Source organism: Gopherus flavomarginatus, chromosome 1 (assembly GCF_025201925.1).
Source record: "Gopherus flavomarginatus isolate rGopFla2 chromosome 1, rGopFla2.mat.asm, whole genome shotgun sequence".
Lineage (NCBI taxonomy): Eukaryota > Metazoa > Chordata > Testudines > Testudinidae > Gopherus > Gopherus flavomarginatus.
This window is the reverse complement of record NC_066617.1, coordinates 204,442,750-204,466,091: the sequence shown is the minus strand read 5'-3', so window position 1 is coordinate 204,466,091 and position 23,342 is coordinate 204,442,750. Positions and strand designations below refer to the sequence as shown.

General features: G+C 38.7%; 1 protein-coding gene across 3 annotated transcripts in view; it reads right to left on the bottom strand.

Moving 5' to 3' along the window:
- The window catches only part of DOP1B (DOP1 leucine zipper like protein B), a 93,952-nt gene that overhangs the window by 38,369 nt on the left and 32,241 nt on the right, over positions 1–23,342 (bottom strand). For 2 of the 3 annotated variants that reach the window (XM_050928994.1, XM_050929012.1), the window contains 13 exons: positions 21,686–21,784; positions 20,379–20,502; positions 17,538–17,638; positions 16,990–17,098; positions 12,956–13,076; positions 12,256–12,375; positions 11,008–11,113; positions 9,541–9,732; positions 7,615–8,305; positions 5,369–5,640; positions 2,850–3,002; positions 1,655–1,755; positions 697–887 (listed from right to left, as the gene is read on the bottom strand). In XM_050928994.1, coding sequence (XP_050784951.1) covers positions 697–887; positions 1,655–1,755; positions 2,850–3,002; positions 5,369–5,640; positions 7,615–8,305; positions 9,541–9,732; positions 11,008–11,113; positions 12,256–12,375; positions 12,956–13,076; positions 16,990–17,098; positions 17,538–17,638; positions 20,379–20,502; positions 21,686–21,784 — 2,380 coding nt within the window. The remainder of the gene's footprint in view (positions 1–696; positions 888–1,654; positions 1,756–2,849; positions 3,003–5,368; positions 5,641–7,614; positions 8,306–9,540; positions 9,733–11,007; positions 11,114–12,255; positions 12,376–12,955; positions 13,077–16,989; positions 17,099–17,537; positions 17,639–20,378; positions 20,503–21,685; positions 21,785–23,342) is intronic. The other variant, XM_050929004.1, reaches the window with a different exon arrangement.

The following is a 23,342-nucleotide window of genomic DNA, read 5'->3' as shown; positions in this document are numbered from 1 at the left end:
ATATGAAAATTTCAAAAATCAGTGTTTATTATTGCAGTCGTTAATACATTCAATAGCTTTTATGCTGAAAGACAAACTGTAAGAGATAATGTAATGGTGATCAAGTAACTGACTTTACATTGAAGTTAAAAATCTTATTTATGCCAAAGAAATAATTTAATTGAGCAGTTACTTTTTATGATGGAATTGTACAGGTCAGAGATCATAAACCTCAGACTGTAAACCCTTTGGGACAACGACCATATCTACTTCTATAATTGCATAGCGGTTAGCACAGGAGACTCCCTTTGGGTGCTACTATAATGTAAATAGTGAAAATGATGATGATTGGCAAGTCAATTAGATAGCAAAGAAGGTAGCAAAACTGTTATGCAAGCAGATAGCTGGATTAAAAAAGCAATTCAACTATTGGGCGGTTTAGAGCTTCTTTTGCTGAAATGCTGACCCAAAATAAGATATTAATGGGTGTTATAGCTTTAAAAAGATATGACCTACTCCATAATTGTGTTTAAGCATTATTACAGGTGTAACTGAAAAGAGTGATATACGCAGCTGGCATTGCTGCTTATAAGATGACACCTCAAACTGATGAGTATGACACCAAAGGTCAAAGACTAGCTTAAAATGGAGTCATGTGACTAACTATTAATTTACTTGACTCAAATAGTTATATTTTCAGTCTGAGAGTAGTTTTACCTGCTGAATTCTTCTGTTTGATGCAATGGATGGATGTGCGCTGTGTCTTTGGATGAAGCAGCAGCAATAGCACTGGCTCAAGAATTCGTGCAACATCATTAAGTGAGAGAGCACGTATCAGCCAGCCCTGTGCTGCAGCACCAATTGCACCATCTGAACAATTTAGACTGTCCAGTACCACAAACAGAGATCTGAATGGAGAAATTGCAAAGGAGAAGTAAAATTGCAAGCCCTCATTCACAACACATTTTTCGACTCCACTCCTGCAAATACTTGCCCATATTTTAGCTTTATTCCTGATAGTAATTCCAATGCCCAGTAGTGGTGTCACTGAGTTCAAAGTTGAGCACATGTGCTTGCAGGAGCAAAGCAAAACATACTGTGTGTGTATACTGCACACACGCTACCTGAAATTAGAGAAGGTTTTTATAATATCCTCTTCTATTTCATAAGGGTTGAAATTTTTGGCTCATATTCTATAAGACTGAGCAGCATGGTGAGTAACATACCACCTTTGGATTGCTTTAGCAATATTTTGAATGTAGCAGCTTTTGCTGGGCTCTTTTATCCTTTTCTAGGGAAATGCCCCACCTTCTTGATGTAGAAAGCCACTCCTGTTATAAAAAGGTGGGGCCTCAGCTGTTCACTCCGTGCTGAAAACATGGAAAGCAACTCTCAGCAGAGACTTCAAACTTCTACTCCCCTTGGATCACCCTCCAAACAAATCAAAAAAACCAAACAAATCACAGTCCAAGTACTTTATTACTTGATGTGAGAAAGTGTATTACCAACACAAATAGGGTTTTTATTTTTAACATACAAATAAATAAATATTTGACAGCCATACTTTGGCTCACATGACTGTCCAGGAATTTTTTTTTCCCTAGCAAAAAAGTATAATTTAACTAAATATATTTATATAAACATTAAGCCAGGCAAATTAAAAGTACAGCAATACCTGTCAAAGGATCGATTGTGGGAAGTGACTCTGCTGCCTTGGATTTCCCTGGTCAAATGCCATATCACAGAGAATCTGAAAAGTGCCTCCAGCCTTGTCCCCTTTACAGAAGGAAAAAAAAAAGAAGGACAGGAACTTCTTGATTCTGCGATAAACATAGTAAGTTTAGTGAATTTAAAAGGCTCTAGTAAAAATGCTTATTGCATAGAGGACTTCCAAAATCTAAAGACTTCTGCACCTGTTTTTCATTTCTAGATAGGATTAACACACAATGCCATTTTCTTGCCATGCACTCACAACCCAAGGCAATCAAAACAAAAAAAGCACCTGGTGCACAAAAAAAGCTGCTGATTTCAAAAAAGCCATGTTTGAAATTCACATTTACAGTATTTTAATCTCTTGAGTTACTGGGGGTTGGATGACAAAGAACGGTGATATGAAGGGACTTATTAGTGGGCAGAACTTATTGGAGTATTTATCATCTCTGAACGTGTATAAGAGTCTAAACTATAGGTTTCCAAACTCTTGACTATTCAGATATCCACAACCTTTGTATGGATGCTAATATATAACAAGTTTCAGAATTGTGAGAGCAGATATATATAGATATAGCTATATATAAAATGAATCATAGAAGGTTTAAGACATCGGTTATAGATTAGCATTATGGTGCGACCTTTTATTTAACTTACACGTTAGCTGTCAGAAAAAACTAAAAAACTGATCGATCTTTAAAACAGAGAAAGGAAATTGCTAAAGAGAATCTGCTCATTTTAAATATAGTTTGACTATTGCCTGGTCTAAGAGCCGTTCAGTGCTGTCTCTGACACAGGGTCAAATGGCATACCAGAACATAAGGGTGGGAAGAATAAGTTATTGTCCAGTTCGACTTGTTTTCAGACTTACCGATGGATCTGGAAAATATTTAGAAATGCTGTGAAGGACTGCTAATTTTGGAGACTCTGATTTTAGGGAAAGCAGATAGCATCCAATGACTAAGATGGGTCCTATGTTGATTCATTCAGAGACTCTGAGGGAATGCGCCACAGGGAGGAGTGAGAGATTCTCAACTGTGGTCTCCAGAAAAGCAGGGGTTGAGGAGCCCTGAAGCTGTGCGGCCAGGAAGCTGAAGGCTGGCTGGAGCTAGAGGTAAGACATTACAATAATGAGGCAGCCTAGGAAATACAAGACTTACTTTATCGTGATCCAATAGCGTATGACAAATAATATCTTCACAAATATTAGCTGATGGAGCCAAGCAGTGCAGTCTATAGAACAGCTCCACACAGGTAATGTGGTGCTCCCTTGTCTCTTTGTTCAGCTGATTCCAAAGTACATGAGCGACTCTCTAGGGGAACAGATAAAATAAATTGTACACTTCCACTGGTTTAAAAGCTTGGTATAAACACTAAAGTGTTCTGTATTTGTGAAAAGCGTAGTTCATATTTTCCTATCCTGCACACTCTTAGTTTAGGGACATTGCAAGAGGCTGATTCATAAATCCAGAACTAGGGGAACACAATAGCACTGTCCTGGAGTTGCAATCAATTCATGAGTGTGCACTAATGGGTGAGGAAAGCAGAGTTCTGCTTCCATTTCTAAATTTAATCCCCACTCCAAACATGCATAATTCAGATGATGTAAACAATACCAAAAATTGTAACACAAAAGCAGCACACAGGTAAGAAATGGAACAGTGGGATAGTTTTACCACTATGGCATACAAAGAGGAATAAGGTTGAAGGAAGTGCTAATGTGATAGCCATCTTTGCCTCACATGACTAAACAGTAGCTCCCAATTAAAGTTTAAAAATTGAATTCAGAATATCCCCCCCCCACCCTCTGCACTTCGTTTTAAACAGTAACTAGCTGCTGTGACAAAGTTCCTTCTCTACCTTGGTGGGACCTGCGCTTATTGGCAGATTTGCTCACCTCAGTGATCTTCCCCACAGTCTGGGTCAACTCCTCCTGTGTCTGATCAGGAGTTGGAGGTTTGGGGGGGAACCTGGGCCTGCCCTCTACTCCAGGTTCCAGCCCAGGGCCCTGTGGATTGCAGCTGTCTATAGTACCACCTGTAACACCCTCTCACTCTTAGCTCCTTGTGCCTCTTGCTCCCAGCTCCTCACGTGCACTCTCTCTCCTCTGGCTCCCCCCTCCCTGACTGGAGTGAGCTCCTTTTTAAACCCAGGTGCTCTGATTAGCCTGCCTTGATTGGCTGCAGGTGTTCTAATCAGCCTATCTGCCTTAATTGGTTCTAGCAGGTTCCTGATTACTCTAGTGCAGCCCCTGCTCTGGGTCACTCAGGGAACAGAAAACTACTCATCCAGTGACCAGGATATTTGCCCTCTATCAGACTCCTGTACCCCACTGGCCTGGGTCTGTCATGCTGCTTAGACATGCCCTTCTCCTTCCAGCTAAGCCTCTCAACTGCCCTTTGCATTAGCTATTACAAAGAGTTGAGAGTTGACCTTGCATGGAAGCAGAGAGAAATAGTAAGATAACCCTACAGCTGTCCTTCGAAATATTCTTATAAATAATCACAATATATTGCAGAATTAAAAACAATGACTATGGTATTTGATCAAAGAGGCATGCACTGGATTTAGATACAATATTTTGTCTATGAATAATATGGATACTGATTGTCCAAAGAAATAATCCAAATGAAGACATCCTATCTATGTTTAAATCTCCAGTGATGCACAAGTGTAACATTTCCACCTTATTACCAGATCTTCTAATTTAGATAATGGTATCCAGCCTCTTTTCTACTATCCTCCATCTCATCTATTTCTACCATAAGGTTTTGTTGGTTTTTTTTGTTAAAGAAAGGATTCAGTTGCAAAGAATGGGGAAAAGTGACTCCTGCTACCCCTATCCCAGTTACTAAGCTTTGCAGGAAAGACAAGAGAAACTGATGAGGTTTAAAAAAAAAAACAACAAAAAAAAAAAACCGAAAAAAAAACCCCACAACCATTTTAAACTTCTTTTCCTGCCCCCACATCTTGCTTTTTAAACAGTATTTGGGGTCCCACCAGTCAGTTGAAATTCATACTACTTTCTGTTATCAACAGATAAAATGGAACTTGTTTAAAAAAAACAAACTCTCAATGTAGCTCTTTTGCAATAGTATTTGAAAGTGGCTATTGGACCACAAATGACTACTGATTGGGCACCCTTCAGAAATATCTTTACGCCACATAAGGGGAAAAAAAAAACAGAGTGTACTTTGAATTTTTCCCCATTTTATCTAACATCATCAGTATTTTCATACGGGGAGCTCAAAAGAACATAAAATCCTTCCAAAATGTAGTCTTCAAGTTCACAAAACAAAAACAACTGAAGACATTTTGTGTTAGGGATCAAGATTTTCAAAAAAGAGACTATTGATGTTTGGTGCCCCACTTGGGACACCTGGGTCTTTATTTTCCAAAAGTGCTGAGCATCCACCCTCTAAAATTCAGGGACCTTTAAATCTGTGCACAAGAAAGTTATTTTCTAAAAATCACTACTGACTTTTGAAAATATTGGCCATGATACATTATAAGAGACATAAGTTATGTCAGAGTGTGTATAACTAGGCCACACGAGACACTCCAGTAGACATGAAGGCACTACCTTCAACGTTGTGTTAGAATTATCCCAGAAATCCATCTAATTATGACTAATATATATTTTAGCTAAAGCATATTTGTACAGTAAAGAGTTTGACACCTGATAGAAGTCTGTTTTCTCTGATATTAGTTTTAGAACGCCAGGAGCAATTGGAGGAACTGTGACCATCTGCAGTCTCCCAAAGAAGGGGTTATGTCCAGAGATTTTATACCGCTTCATTCTGTCTTCAATCACAAGTGCCAGTGACTGAGAATGGTTGATAACTTCAAGCAGCGTGGAGATGGACACATTCTGAATGTAGCAATCATTTACGCAGCAGCATATCGTCATTAGGGATTTAAGCCACAGAGGGAAGCTGGCATCACAACCTCCTCAGAAGATGGACAGGGAAAAAAATGCTTTTATAACATTTAAATGTTAGATTACTTTATCAGACATTTGTCAAATCTGAAGATGTCATGGAATTTACCTTCTCACAAAATCATGAGCTTTATAACAACTCTTATATACCTCTACCCCGATATAACGCTGTCCTCGGGAGCCAAAAAATCTTACCGCGTTATAGGTGAAACCACGTTATACTGAACTTGCTTAGATCCGCTGTAGCTCTGCTTTACTGCGTTATATCTGAATTTGTGTTATATTGGGTCACATTATATAGGGGTAGAGGTGTATTTCAATGTGCAGCGTTAGCGCAACCTACTAAAATATGTTATGTACTACCCTTTTATTCTATTAAAAGTTTATGCATATGTTTTAGGGTCTCCTAACACCAATTAACTTTTATTATCCACTAAGATATCATGAAGCAGCCCAAAAGAACAGAAAAAAAACATTAAAACAGCTAACCAACATAGCAAATCTCAACATTCTACCAAGAGCCCTATCCTCTCAACACCTCCCCCCACAAATGCATGCATTTTCATTGTATATTCTGTTACATCAATGGTACTTGCATTAACAGTTAGATTAATCTGTTTGCGAGAGGAATATGTTGGGGTACAATTAAAAGTATCTAAATATAAAGGTCCTAAAACACAAGCACCTCAAAAATTGTAACAGGAAAGTCACTGACAAGATTTGGTAACAAATTATAAATATAATGCTTTGGACTTTTAGTAACAAAAATCCCCTGACAAATCCATGTTTGTAGAAGACTGCTAGTGTCTCATCTACTTTGAGCTCAGACATTCCTCTCACAATCAAGTGAAAAAAGACCAACCACTCTGACAATTAAGAATGTGCATGAAGATGTAATTTTTTTTTAATTAACATTATTCATTCTCCTATTCATGTAGCTTCTGTACTATCTGAACTCTCTTAGAAAAAGTTACTCACCCCTCCCTTCCTTACTACAAATTCTCTGATTTAGGAGGAGTGAGGTGGTTTTTTCTTCCTTGGAAACTCTTTACTTTCTACGGACTATGTAGACGAAAAAGCCCTAAAAGTCAAATTGGAACCAAGAATGCCCATATTGACACCAACATGATATCCTGGAAGCTGTATGACCATCAACCCTTTAATTATAACACTTTACATAACTGAAGTGTCTTCCATCAGAGCATCTCAAAGAACTCTGAGGGCTAGTCTACACTGGCAACGCTAAAAAATACAAAAATCACACAACTCCATGAGAGGTGTAGCTACCAGCGCTGGTGCACTGTTTACACTGGCACTTTACAGCGCTGAAACTTGCTGCGCTCAGGGGAGTGAGAAAGTTACAGTGCTGTAAATAGCCAGTGTAGACAAGCCCCAACGTTGAAGACACAACTGCCCAGGGAGTAGGTAAGTATTATCCCCATTTTACTGATATCAGAAATCTGATGCAAAGCCAGAAACAGAACCCAGATCTCCCATTGCCCCACTCCTATGTTCACCACAAGCCTATCTTTTCTAAAGGCCCACTCTTTCCCTCTTCCAGGGGAGTATCTGAACTGTCAGTGGGAACCAGCCCTAATTATGCAGTTTGTTCTGATACTGCATGTTAGCCTGTGTTGACCCCCTTTTCCCAGGGAACCTTGAGGGGGTGGGGCGAATTGTTTTATCCAGGACCAGAACACCAAAGTATTTCAAAAGAGAACAAAGTGGATTTCAAAAACTGCAAAACACACTCAATTCTAAAACATAAGATGCACTCTAATATGGGCATGTCTTGGACACAGTAAGCAATTTGCCTTCAGTCTCTCCCCGTATCCCTCCAAATACCCACTGCATTCATAATACACACCCTGTCATATTATATTGTGTACACATTCTTGGTTGTGCCTAGTACATAGTGCACTTAGTTTGTAGTACAATTTACATTTTGGGCACTGAAGTTATTTGTTTAAGATGACACTTCTTACCAGGAACTTGAAACAGAGATAAATACAATTGTTCTGTTTCTTCCTCAGAAAGGTAGACTGGGAAGGTAGTACATTCCAGTAGAAGGTGACAGGCAGCAGCAAAGGCCTCTCTGCAGTCTTCTTTCATGTCCCCTAAATCAAGCATTACCTGCTCAATGTCCCATTCTTCTTTTCCCTTTTTGCTACCAAGGTCATGGTTTGCAGGGGAGAGAGGCTCCAGACTTTTCTGTTTAAATGGTGACCCTCGAACTGTGAACAAGTCTGAAAGCATTTGTTTAAACTGTGGTACGGTAATTTGCTTTCCTTCCCAGGGGTTCTTTTTCTTGCTAGTATTTTCAGCGACTCTGTAATTATTTTCTTTTTTCTCTCCTCTGCCCACATTTGCTATCGAAATTCTGTCATTTCCTGGGTCTTGTAAATGCACCCCAAATATGTATTTACTGGCAAACTTATCAACTAACTCTTGGATACAATGCAAAGTCCTCTGAATACTCCCCGCCTTTTTCCAAACATCATCCTTCTCAGGAGTCACTCTTGGCAATCTTAAGTGTTGAGAGAGCTCTGGGGATGAGGCACTTAGACCTATGCCACTGTCTTCAGACTTGAGAGGAGCGAAAGCAGCGTCATCTTCATCCTGTAGTGCAGGCTTGGTTTCTAAAGTTATATCACCATTTTCTTGTTTCACTGGGCTCTGAAATGGAAGCAGTGTCTATTTTATTACACTGTATTTTTGGAGTTACTTTAAATAACTGAAATCACACTTGGGGCAGCAGGGGGAAAAAGAGTGTAGGACAGGAATCCCTTCCCTTCTGCCTTGATAACTTGTGTAGTGTCTTTGTGAAAGTGTTATCAATAGACTTGTAAGAGTTGTGGTCCTGCTGATGACTGCTGTTTAGCCAATATTCTCTTTTCTGGGGAACATCCTATGGCCTGTGTTACACAGCAGGCCAGATTACATGGTCACAGTGGTCCCTTCTGGCCTTGGAATCCATGAATCCCCTGAATTTATTAATAAACCACCTTATCTGGCAATTGTTGGAGCCAAAGAGTTATTTATATGAAATAGTTAGATGTGGCTAATGATGAGTGGCTCTGTTGCATTGAAGACAAAACTATACTTGTTTTAAAACTACTCCTCACACCTCCTCCTCTCTGAGGCTCTGGGCCATGTTCAGCACTTTCATGATCTAATGTTGTGTAACAGCAGCCCAACAGGAAATTTAAGAAATGATAAAGCATGGAAGGAAAGGGTTTCCTTGTTATGCCATTGATTATAACGTCAATAAAGCAGCTACTGCCAAGTCTGAATGTTTCTAACTTATTTCTATTCTTGTATTATTGCTCACCATCAGCAAACTGTGTAGTTTGTTTTCTACCTATATCACACAATAATTATTATTTGCCATGTTCTTGTGAGCTTGTTTAACAATTTGTTGTATTAACATGCACCTTGTAGCAGGCCAGGTAAACTTGATAACAAAAAGGCTGGGCTTGATCTGGCTACTTCAACTCTTTATTTCAAATGCCCCAGGGCATCTTACCAATACACTGAGTAGCATCCACAGAAGACCAGGCTCTTTTCAGTGGATGGGGTGGAGCAGGAAAGGGGTTTTCATCACATCCTAGTTTTAGACAACACTATGCCTTTACACAGCTTAGACAAGTCAATTAAGGTTGGGGGTTGGTGCCCAAAACGAGACCAGCTCAGATATACGGCACAAAGTGGTTCAGAGCCTATGAAAGGAGCCTAAATAGTTAAGACTCACGAAACTATACTTCTGTGATGAGTAACCTAAATTTCAGTTAGAGTAGAAAAGTTAGTAGCACATCTTATTTTAATAATGCAAATTATTTTATGGAGAGTATAACAATTTGTGAGTAGTTATTTATAAGCAAATGTGCAACAGGCCTTGCAGCAATACCTACCGAGTTTTCACTTCCAGTCTCGTTATCCAAGTAGGCAGGAGGCATTTGTACTTTGCTAAGCACTTTGAAGCAGGTCTTTAAAGCATGAGTGAGTTCTGGTAAACTCAGAATCTCCACATTCTCCAGAAGAGACTGTACCATGTAACTGAGCATCTGTGGAAGATACTGAGTCTGCACTTCAGAGTAAAGTTCCTAAAATAGGCAGAGATTTAAAGTAGTTAAATGCTAAATGGCTTAGCAGACAGAAATGGGTTTTACCATTGTCAAGCTGCCTAATATAAAGTCTAACTTCAGTGAGCATAGATGTGACTAATACATGTGCACATTCAGTTAAGTCACATAACTAGCACTATTACTCCACTCAATGTTGAATGTAGAACCAGAGCCTAGTGTTGAATGCAGCAAAGAGTCCTGTGGCACCTTACAAACTAACAGACGTTTTGGAGCATGAGCTTTCGTGGGTAAATACCCACTTCATCAGATGCACGAATGGAATTTGACTACTGATAATAGCCTTGCAAAACAGCTCCAATAATATATCCACCCAAGCAGCAAAGGGAAAAAAACCCTGACGATACATGACATATATATCCTTTAGAATAGGATACAGTTAATGAATTTTTTTTTTGGATGGGCAAGTAAAATGAAAAGTAATCACCCCCAAGCAAGTGGGCATACAGAACTTTGCAAGTCATACATGAGTTATCAGTCAATTCTAATTTTTATTTCAGTAGGTTACAGGTTTTATTATAAGTATCCAGTTTTAATTAGAAAATTTTGGTAATTCTCACAAGTTCTGTGGCACCTCAAAGGTTAACAGAGGTACTGGAGCATAAGCTTTCGTGAGTGAATATGAAAGTGGTAATTCATCCACGAAAGCTTATGCTCCAATACATCTGTTAGTTTTTAAGTTGCCACAGGACTCTGTCGCTTTTTACAGATCCAGACAAAACACGGCTACCCCTCCGATACTTTTCACAAGTTCATTATTCATGTCATCTAATCAATATACTGATTTTCCAGGGAGTGCTGGTATTCTGAGACTGAGTTTATATATTTGTCAGATAACTTACAAAGGTAGTTGTCTATTAGCTGAGAAGTCCAAAACCATTCTTATTAGGAGGATATGTTGCATACCATGCTGATAGTAACCCCACCCTTTAACACCTCAGTACTATACATGCTGAGAAGACTAGGAACAAAATTCTACTCTTGGTTTACATGGAATTAAGTGGTCTTGAATGGAACTCCTCAGACGAGTAAGAGTGGGCAGGATTTGGCTCAAAGAATTGTGCATTTATTCATCGGTTCTCTTTTCAAATGAAAATGTAGCTCCCTCATTTAAAAAAAAAATTATCCAGCAAAATAAAAGCAATACTTCTGTGTAACTGAAACTTATCTGATAAAAGGGAAAGAAAATGAGAGTTAGGACTCTGAATGATTAACTTTAGGTCAAACTTGCCTTACCAAAGGAATCACATCAAGAAGGAACAACAGTAGTGTACAGAGCTCTGAGACTGTAGGAGGAGTGCTGACATTCTCAGTAGGGTATCTTGTCTGCATGGATTTATTCCTGGCATTGAAAGAGAAAGTGTGTTCTTTCAAAATACATGATTTACTATGGGATGTGGTTTTTTTGATTTTTTGTTTTTTAAAAACCTAAATGTACTTTATATTGGCATCCGTGCTAACGACACAAGCCAAGAAGGCTGATTTGTACCCACCAACTTGGCTATTTAAGTCAAGTTCTTATCAACATTTTATTGTGATCACAAAGTTGTGTAGTTTAGAATCCTATCATATGGTAGTTAAGAGAAGTACACCACCACATTGTATTATCTTGATCAAAATAAGCACCAGCTTCTTCTCGGTTCATATTAGATACTTAGCAACTTAGTCTAATTCCTCTCTGCTGTGCTGAGGAAACCCCCAACTATTAGTAGCCTAGCATATAAAGAGATATTTTCTGGGAATTTCATCTTCTGAAGACAAAAAGTTATAACACTCGCATAGACAGGAGCAGAGTAAAGGAAGAGTGCTATTATGCCATTCCAATAAATACTGGCTCATTTCAAGCACTATTTATGGTGCTTAAATACTATGCCGACTGACATGACACCTCCTTTCAATTACCTAATTAGGTTTAGAACGAAAACACACTCATACTTAATTGCACACTTTGGAGGAAGCACTTTTCCATTAAAATTTTGATTACAGTTAAATAGGTGCACCTGTTATAAAAACAAAAAATTTGGCCACCTTGTGCACCTCTTAAACAATATTAATTTCATTTCTACACTGCATGCGAGAAGACACTAGACCAGATACTTCTGTATGGTGAGTTGCTGTATGCTATATTTTATGTATATTAGCTGAAAAAAAAGTGGCCAGGACAGATCATCCTGGTGTAAGTATGATCTTATCCCATGTGATCTTGCTTTCCACTTATGAACATGCAGTTTTTCCTGCAGAAAACAACCATGTTGCTTTTTGAAAAGAGTGACCAAAGCATGGCAGTTTATTTTGTATTTAGAAACACCTGCCTCAGATTTAACTACTTGTATTAGATGGTGAGTACAGTATCTAACCATGCATCTCTGCTCCTTTGGTTAGGATCATGACACTGGCATTTAAATCTTTCATTAACACTTCTCTGTTGTCCTAGCTATACAATTCTTAATTTATTTTTGCATTAATGCCAGACAGCATAACTACCTGAAGCAGTCCTCAAAACATCTGGTCATATAATCCCATAGAAAATCTGTACTTAGGGATGAGATCAACAAGTTGACTGTTTTAACAATTTCTGAGGCACTTCTATTCTCTTTGATTGCACTGTAAGAAGAACAAATGATCAGTGAAGACTAAACAACAAGTATACACATTTTTGTATTCTTTGAACTATTCTTAGAAAGTTGGCCTGAAAAAAAAAAAAGACATGAAGTTCCTTAATTCAAAAATTAAAAGACAACCATTTTGGAATAGCTAAATTTTGCAAGCGTTTCTGAAGACACAAGAAATCTTTAACCTTTAATTTGATTTTGTGAACTAAAAAGTTGAGTTTTGTCAACACATTTATGTAATAAATCTGATGTTAGAGAGACAGGGTGGGTGTATGTATTTATGTATAAATATGATGTTATCAGCCAAGAATCTAAATCAATGATCTCAAATCCTCTTGGTTGGAGGAGAACAACCTTGTGATGCTAAAGGAGAACTCAAGGAAGGAAACAAAGTAAAATAAAAAACAGATTGAAAAACAACAACAACGATTTTCAGTTTTTTTTACATCAAAAAACACACTGTTAATAAACAGGTAAGATTTACCCAATGTGATCATTGAATAGTTTACTTTAGTAAGCTCTCTTAAGAAAGATACAATTTCAACTATTAATTGAAAATGGTTATGGTATACCTTGTAAGTACATTGCTACTTTGACTGTAGCTAAGTTTAAGATCAGAACCCAGGGCATCCTTGCAATAAGAATAAAAGGCTCGAATCACTTCAAGGAACAAATCCCCAACAACTTGTGGCCCTGCAATCAAAGGAAAAATAAATTCAGTAATTACCCCAAACTGATTACAGAACTAATCAATTACAAGCTTTTAGTCTACAACTGAACTTCTGATTATAAAGGAAGTGTACTATCCCATGGTTACTTATGGGAAGTACAGGGATGAGACAATTTTCTATGACATTTTAAACTACTATCCAGATTCTGCTTGTGAGATCAAAAATTTGTACATTAAATAACTGTACACCTTAATAGAATGTGAGATTGCCAGAATTTTACGATTTTGTGTGAAGTTGCTTGAAAAGTTGGGCTGTTTATTCCACATTTCACTTCAAAAGATCACAAGGTAGTTTCTTAATGAATGCTTGCATTGTTTTAAAATAATTTCAGACACTTATATAAATGTGTGCTAATGACATTTAATATACAACGTGAATGTCTCAAATGACAATTGTACAGTCAAATTCCAGGGGGTTCCCACTGCCAGTTTAATATGCTGGCATTACAATGAAGTCTTCAACTCCATACATGGAAATCTGAACTGTTGGTAGGATCTCACAGGTTAACATATGGAAAAGAGAAAAAAAGCTTATCAAGGAAAAAAGGATCAGAAATACACTAAGGAGGGCATGATTTTGGGAAAGCCTGGCAACTGTAGTTCCCATTCACTTTAACTGGAATTGTGGGTGCTCTGCGCTTTTGAAAAGCAAGTCCATAGTGCTAACAGCACATCTGAGGCCCAGCCATGAACCTCAAGAGGCTGCACAGGAGTAATGCTTCATGCTTATGCAATGCATGGCTAGAAAGGGTTAAACATTCTGCAAAATAAATAACCCTCAAAAGACATGTGGGCAGATAATGTTTGAGGTTTTGTGTATTTACATATATATTAATAGGGTCAACAATGTAATCATCAGTCCCTGTCTATGTTGTATTCTGTTAATTCAGAGATCAAAAGAACATCCTGGCATTTAAATGAATTGTAAACACAGGATATCTCTGTATTCATTTTTCTTTGAAATGTATAGCAAGTCATCTGTGAATGGTGGAGGAACAAGCAAACTGCCTTATGTTAATTTGTATGGCTAAGTACCGGTGATGGACCTCCTTCAAAGTCATGCTAATTACACTGCTACCTCGATATAACACCATCCAATATAACACGAATTTGGATACAATGCCGTAAAGCAGTGCTCCGGGGGGACGGGGCTGCACACTCCGGTGGATCAAAGCAAGTTCAATATAACATGGTTTCACCTATAACACAGTAAGATTTTTTGGCTCTCAAGGACAGTGTTATATCGAGATAGAGGTGTACCTTTTGTTCCCAGAGGAACTTCAACTTGTCAAAAAGGACATGAAACTGTATAAAAGATCCTTGGGCCCTGATCCTGTTAATCTCAGATCTGCATAGGCTTCATCAGGGGAAGTTTGAGTCGCAAGACTGAGGTCCCAGTTATGCTGGAATGCCCTGAATAGGATATTTGGGCATTGGAGTATAACCTATGCAAAGAGTTCTTTCAGAAATAGTCCAACTACAAAGCTCACCATCTCTGCTATGAATCTGCACCTCAATGAACTGAACTCATGTCTGTACATATATTGATCTTATAACCATACTCTCTCTAGTTTTTTAATAAATTTTAGTTTAGTTAGTAAGAATTGGCTGCAGTGTGTATCTGAGTAAGATCTGGAATATTCAATAACCTGGGAGGTAATGTGTCCGATCCTTTGGAATTGCTAGAACCTCTTCTTTTCTATGATGAAACAAGATTTTCAGAAATCATCATTTTTGATGTGGATACCAGGGTGGAGGCCTGAGGCTGGATCATTTTAAGGGAACTGTGTTGTTTGGATTTCTGGGTAACCAGTGAGGTAATAAAGGAGCTGTTTTATGCTGGTTTGGTAAATCAAAGTATTGGAATATCCACCAGCTTTTTGGGGATTGTCTGCTCCATTCTTTGCAGTTCACCCTAACTGAGTGACCTCAGCTGGCCCTCACTGGGACCCTGGTTACAGGTTATATAGTGCTCAAGGCACTTTACAAGGGAGATCAGCACCATTATTTCCACTATATAGATGGAAAAACTGAGGCACAGAGAGATGAAGTGACTTGCCCATAGTTACCCAACAGGCCAGTGGGTGAGCCAGGAATAGAACCCAGGTCTCCTGAGTCACAGTCTACTGTTCTATTCACTAGGTCACACACTGCCTTGAAGAAAAATATTCTCTTTATGTTATTCTTTGTTGCATAGTATCTTTGCAATATATTGATTTTGAAATTAAATGTCTAATTCACATTGATTTATAAGGCTCAAGAAGCTTTTTAGTACTTTTTTTATGTACTACAGAAATAGGAATATTTCTAATTTTGTGGTTTTGATGAATGCAGGACAGGTTTTATTTCACTGCTTTTGCTCTTTGATTATAGCTTAGTTTATATCCTAATATAGAAAATATATATATTATTTGATTATTCCAATAGTTTTACTTAACAGTGCTTTCCTGCTCAGAAATTTAAAAAAAAATAAAATCCATACACTGAACAGTGCTTATATATAAGAAAAGGCTCTAAGTGTAACAACTTATATCATATAAATATTCCTTAAGCAAGAAAGCACCCTTTAAAAATAAATCTGCCTGTGTTACAATGTGTCTCAAAGAAAGTCATGCCTGGACAAGAAAAGCAAGCATCCTGTTACATAAAACTGAGCATCTGAAGGAATTGTTACTTTCACTTGAGAAGTTTACTTCCTTTGTAGACAAATGAACACTGAACTAAGCGCTTTGAACAAAATTTGTACAAGACATTTTTCACTCGGTAAAGGACAGTACACGTTCGTCCTCGTTTTTCACTTAAATGCTGTCTGATATATCGATGAATTTGTAAAGAACAAAGGGGCAAATGCACTGAGAGAGGCAAACAGAAAGATATTTTCCTCTCCACCATCCATGAAATAGGAGAATCCTCCAGATAAATACTAAAATATTTAAGCTGCTGTCAGCTAAATATTTATACTCTCATAATATGAATTATTCATTCATTGTATCATCTATACAGATACTGCGACAAAATCTTCCTAAGCAGGATTACCATGCCCAGTTTCCTGCACAGCATTGAAAAACATCATTTACTACAGGCATGAGATTCCTTCAGCGAGAAAACAAATCTCGTAAGCAACAAGTTGCCAAAGAGTACACAAGTTTCAAACAACCACAAGTTACTCATAAGTGTCTCGTGTCTGTCACATGTTCAAGTACAGTAAATGCTTCTGAGTAGGTGTTACAAAATATTGGTATATACAGCAAATCAGGTATGTAATCTTGGCACCTGCATAGTGTAGGAGGATGTGCGGGTCCTTTATGGGTGAGGCACTGCCAGTTTGCACTATAGGACTGTGGATCTCTTGAACACATGACAGACTGAGAATATGACTACTGCAGGGAAACAGGATATGGAGATCAGTCAAGGGAGACTCAGGAGGAGCCAGATAGGCCTATGGAGGAGGCTTGACAGGGACAGCCAAAGGTTGGGAAAGACACTGTACAGAAAGAGGAGAGTTGCCCGAGAAACTAAGCTAAATGAGATAAGAAAGGTGACCAGGGAGGGGTAAGAACTTCTTTTTTTCCCTAACAGCCAGAGGGAGGTATGCAGTCTGGGAAAGGGGCTGCGACCAGAAGCAGGCAAAGACCAAAGAGAAGGTCAGATCAGCAACAGGATGGTAGAAAATAGCCCTCGGGTGGGGAGTTGAGCAGAATATTGAGGCTGAAACAGATGGCTGCTCTGCAATATAGGACTCAGGGGTTGGAAACTGGGGTAGAGGAAGGACTGCACCATTTGGAGGTGATTAGCAGAAAGCCTTCTATACATCATGTCATCACTATAGTATAGCAGTTCTTAGCAGTCTGTGTCAGTAGTGATACTTAATATTACCTATTTCAGGTTTGTCAAGGAGACTAATTAAGATACGGAAAGGTTTCAGATATGCATGATCTTCTAAGGCAGACTCTGAGAACTTCTGATGCAATATTTCAATCAAAGCCTGTTAAAAGAAAACACCAAAGTGTGAGAAACTTATTTTATTAAGAATTTTAGGTCTTGATTCTTGCACTAGGTGTCAAACTTAGACAAACTTTGATTAATGAAACAGAATGTGGGGGAATAAATTAATTCAGATAATCAAGGAAATTTTCAGTTTATTTAATACATATGTAAGAAAATTTTGGATAAACAGGATTTGTTTTTAGTAATTCAGGTAGGCTAGCATAGATGGAACTGGCAGTTTTCATTAGATTCCGTTTACATCGCATGCCCATAAAATGGAATAAAACAGCACAGCATGCCTTCAGACTTCCTGTCAAATTAATACAAAAAATGATCTCTTCCTGAACCATAACAGATGGGAGGAGCAGCCATGAAGGACACACAGTGAACAAGATGAATGGCAGTTTGTTCTGAGGTTTAACAGAATAAATACCAACCTCAATTAAAAGATCTTTGGAATATTTTCCAAAAAAATAGAGGGCATGATCTTCAAAAGCTGCAGAATCTGGAGCAAAAGTACCGCCTTTAATATCAGAGCCTACAAATTAAATAAAAACATCATGAGTACAGAAAATACTGATGTAACATACATACCATAAAACAAGCAATAGAAGTATTATATTCATTTTAACCTGAATTTGTCCAAGATGTAGTTTATGCTCCAGTCCAGGCTGAATACCTGCAAAAATGTGGGCTTACGTGGAGGCTAAGCGCCAAGTAACCTGTGTGTCATCTGCAGCTTGGGTCTCTTTCTAGTGCCTCCAATACAGGCTATGACTGAATCATGCAGATTTTTCTGCATAACATCTAAAATACTTTCCTATCCATCCACACAGCTAAAACTCTTGTGCAGGCTCTTATGTCTATTACTACAACATTCTTCTCTTTGGCCTGGACAAATGCAATCTTGCCCCCCTTGGATTCAATTAGGAAGTTGCTGCAAAGATCATTTCCTCTGCTGGTTGTTTTGACCGCATGACCTCTCTTTTTACATCCCTTCACTGGGCTCCCTCCTATAGCACATCAAACATAAGCCACTTGTCCTCACTTTTAAGGCCCTTCATGGGCTATCCCCACCCTGCCGTCATCTTTCATTCACTACTGAGATGTCAACTCCTGCCTCCAATTAGTCTGTGATGCCAGACTCCATTGTCCATTTGTTAAAATTTTCAAACAGGCGCCTTTGTGCCTTCTCCCACATTTCTGTGACACTCAAGAGGAAGTCCCCATAAACATCTGCAAAACTGTCTCCCTCCCTTCCTAAAAAAAAACCAACCAACCAAACAAAAAAAAAAAAAACACACACCGATCACAGAAGAGAGTTTTAAGATACTGACACAAAAAACTTGATAATGTCTGATATACTGGAGTGCTGAGATCGATGCCTTTTATGCTGACCAATATCGTCTCATTGTTTCCTGGTTCTCCCGCCCTCTCTCTGGGCTTGTCTACACTGGTGCTTTATAGCGCTGCAACTTTTTTGCTCAGGGGTGTGAAAAAACACACCCCAGTGCAGCGACTTTCAGCACTGTAAAGTACCAGTGTAAACAGTGCACCAGCACTGGTAGCCACTCGCCTTATGAAGGTGGTTTTTATAGCGTGCTGGGAGAGCTCTCTCCCTGCGCTGTGCCACGACCACATAAGGCATGTTAAAGCGCTGCCGCAGCAGTGTTTTAGCATTGCGAGTGTAGACTAGCCCTCTGTCTATATCCATCTGTTGTCTCTTGCCCTATACTTAGATTGTAAGCTACCTGGAGCGGGCACCATCTTTTAGATCTGTCTTTCTACAGTGCTTAGCATAATGGAATCCTGGTGATTATGGTAGTACATGTATCACCATCATCAACAGCTAATCAAATCCCTTCCAATGGACGAATCCTTCTGGAAGTGAAAGATAGAGATAGATACCTTCAGAGCCTATCTACCAAAGTCGTTGTCTCCTCTCTCCCCACAGAGATTAAGTAACTGGATAGAATTCTGGCTCCATGAGATCAATGGGAGTATTGCTACTGACTGCACCAGGGCCAAAATTTCATCATGCTATTTTCTGTGCCTCTCCTAAAATCCTGACACCCTTGTGAGTTATGACAACCTCTAGATCCAACATCAGTTCTCTGCAGGACAAAGCATTGCACTAGCAATAAGAACAGAAGAACAGCCATACTAGGTCAGACCAAAGGTCCATCTAGCCAGGCATATGTCTTCCAACAGTGGCCAATTCCAGGTGCCCCAGAGGGGAAGAACAGAACAAGAAATCATCAAGTGATCCATTTACTCTTGCCCATTCCCAGCTTCTGACAAACATAGGCTAGGGACACCATTCCTGCCCATCCTGGCTAACAGCCATTGATGGACCTATCCTCCATGAATTTATCTAGTTCTTTTTTGAACCCTGTAATAGTCTTGGCCTTCACAACATCCTCTGGCAAGGAGTTCACACAATGCACAGTCAACCTGTGGAAGAAATACTTCCTTTTGTTTGTTTTAAACCTGCTGCCTATTAAATTTCATTTGGTGACCTCTAGTTCTTGTGTTATGAGGAGTAAATAGCATTTCTTTACTTTCCCCACACCTGTCATGATTTAATAGACCTCTATCATATCCTCCCTTAGTCATCTCTTTTCCAACATGAAAAGTCCCTGTTTTATTAATCTCTCCTCATATGGAGAGGAGAGACAACCAAGCCAGCCTGGTATTAAGGTATCTTATAAATGGAAGACTAACTTGGTAATTATTGTTATCAGTTTGTTACTCAAACTGTGTTACATTCAAACTATGTTATCACCGTTGTAATTTTAATTGGGATAAGATTTTGATTCCGATTCACTACTTTAAAGCATCCCTTGTTCTACTTGACAGCAGCTCACATACTACAAACAGTTTAAGAATTGCATCTGTGCAGAACTGTTGTAGATACACTTAAATGCTATGGTATGTAAATCACAGATTACAAAGAACAATCACTTCTGCTTCAAATTCAGGCATGTTTGTTCTCTGACTTAAGTTATTGCCCAAACTTGTTATAGAGACATTCCGAGACTGAACTGTGATGAGGGATATCAAGTATTTGTTAGAGACACTAAGATTTAAGAAGGCAGAATTTATTTATCAACTGAAACAATACTGGCTTAATAGAATTCTCAATTGCAAAAAAGTTGTCATTTAGGAACAGGATGAAGAGACTTCTATTATTTATCTCTGAAAAAGTATATTCAAAGGTAGTGGACAAAGTACAAATTAGATATTTAAACTTAATGTCACCACATATTGCACAGTACCTAGCAACCACGCGTATAATCTTCTATTTAGTGACATGTCTCTCCTCAAGACTGTCTGTGTAGCTGCTGAGAGAATATGGACTACATCAGACCTGAGCAGTGGAATAGCACTTTCATTGTAGTCCTAGACAAAGAATAAAGACATTCAGCTGTGGGTGAACTGTAAAATCCACAATTAAACTAATCTCTAATGGCTACCAGTATCCGATATAATACTGACAAAGATATGTTAACAGATCTAGCCTACTAAAGGAGAACAGGGACAAACCATCAACCACCTGCAATTTAAAAATCTCTGTAGAAACTGATCCACTGAAGTCTTCCTTTAAAATTGCGTGGTCATTTTCAAATATTTATTGCATAACCACAATTAAGATATCAAGCCTAATTAAGAATTAACTAATTTTGTTACTCATCAACAAATTAAATCAGCTAAGATCTTCAACACTAGGATGATGCTAGGAGACAAACTAGCAAAAAGTAATAGGGGAAAAATTTATTTAATGATGCATCAAGTATTTGATTTTGCAAATACTGTGTAAATATTTTAAATTAGTCCAGACAACCCCAACCACTTAAGAACTCTTAGCTGAGAAAAATAAAAATATACCAGTTAATATCCTATACATAGTTGCTCAGGTCTGAGCTCTTCACATTTTATGTTAGAACCCCTAAGTGTATGTTTAAGAACACCAGTGGTGTCTCAGGCCTAACGGATGGTAACCACTATGTGCGACTCTGGGGAACAAAGTGGATGCCTGACCTTGCTGAAGTTCACAGCCAAACTAGTGACTGCAAATGGTGCAGGATTAGACCCCAAGGGTATGTCTACATGGGGAGGGGAAGAAAGGGAGTTAAAAACAAAAGGCCCCTCAAGCGTGCAGTAGCAAGTCTCAGAGCCCAGGTCTACAGATTTGTGCTTGCGGACCTCATGCTATGGCACCAAAAATAATCACGTAGATATTCCAGCCTGGGCTGGAGCTCAGGGTTTGAAACCCACTCCTCTCCCAAGGCTTCAGAACCCAAAGTCCAACCCAAGCAGAAATGTCTATATGGCTATTTTGATGGCCACAGTGTAAATCTTCATGAAGTCGAGTCTGTACAACTGAGCTCTGAGACTTGCTTCTGCAGGTTTTTTTTATTTTTTTTTGGGTCATAGAGACATATCCTCAGAAAGAGAAAATTACTGGTGTGTATTCACAGGAATATCTAGATTATGTAGGACCCTACAAGAATCTTCCCTCAGTAAGATCTTATCCTTCCGCCAATAAAATGTAATCATAATGACATTCAAATAATGTTCTTACCAAAGATGTATAAAATGGGAAAAAGAAGAGAAGCACTTCCAAAGTGTTTCTCTGCACAAGAACATTTGAATCCAATACTGATACACGCAAAGATTTTACCTGTAATTTGAAAAAAAAAAGAGACATAATACCATTTTATTTATATTTATAATCATTACCTGTTATAAATATTGCTGATAGGTATTAAATATTTTAATTATTTATTTTATCTTCCAATAGGAATACCAACATCAGTACCTTTACTTGGTGTGACGTTATAGGATTAAAATGTGACCATGTATATCAGTATAACAGCTACCCCTGTTATACAATTGCAACAAATCTTGTACAAAGCATGTCATGTAAAGTGTCAATGGAAAAGTTGTGATTTTCTGAATAGGATTATCCTGTTTGTGCATGTTTATCTTTTTTGTACCTGAAGTTATGAGTACACCTCTACCCCCATATAACACGGCCTGTTATAACATGAATTCGGATATAACACGGTAAAACAGCACTCCGGTGGGGTGGGGCTACGCACTCCGGCACATCAAAGCAAGTTTGATATAACGCAGTTTCACCTATAATGCAGTAAGATTTTTTGGCTCCCGAGGACAGCGTTATATCGGGGTAGAGGTGTATTAACTATATACCTATATTTCAAATGTGTTTGGTCCTGTGATAACTAAATTAGTTTACACCTAGTCTAGCTAGCACAGTGTGCATGGATCATTCAAGTTTATGGCCCATCAACAAACTCAATGGGCCATGGAAGAGGCTTATCCCCGCAGGATGGGCCTTCGGGAGGACATTTTAGCCAGAATATGGGTAATGACTCCTGGAATGACTCATCACAGCATGCAACTGCATGTGACTTGCTCATGTGACTCTGGACTCCATCTTGTTCCTGTACTTTTCCACAAACTCAGGGTTTGTCTAGACTACTTTTGTTGGTAAAACTTTTGTTGGTCAGGGATGTAAAAAAAGCACCCCCCTGACCGACAGAAGTTTCTGTGGCAAAAGTGCTGGTGTGGCCAGCGCTATGTTCGCAGGAAGGGCTCTCCTGACAACATAGCTAATGCCGCTTGTTGCAGGTGGTTTAATTATGCTGGCAGGAGAGCTCTCTCCTGTCAGCCAATAACTACTAGACGGGAGACCTTACAGTGGCACAGGTGTACTGCTACAGTTGTGGCACTATAAGGTCCGTATGTAGACACAGCATAAAACAGTTTTCCCTCCATATGGGAGAAAGTATAAATGGCCCTGGAACATCTCCATTTTGCCTCTTTCCTGCTCCGATCTCTGGACTGTGGACTTATGCTAAAAGGAGCATTCTAAAATCAATGGACTGAGGACCTTCCAATCTTTCAGATGTTACCAGAGACATTATAAATCAGCAGTTCATTCCATCACTGCTTCAAAACCGATCCAAGAACTTTGCAATGCATGTATGTATTTGATTCCTTTGGCCATTTGAACTCTCTCCTCTTTTTTCCCCCCCCTCTTATAAATAAACCTTTAGATATTAGATACTAAACAACTGGCAACAGTATGATTACTGGGTAATTTCTCAGCACTTTGTCCGGCATCTGGCATCTTCAGCTGTGACCCACTGAGGCATGGCGACACTTGGAAAGCATTGAAAACTACACATTTAAAGAATTTTTCCCCACAAATA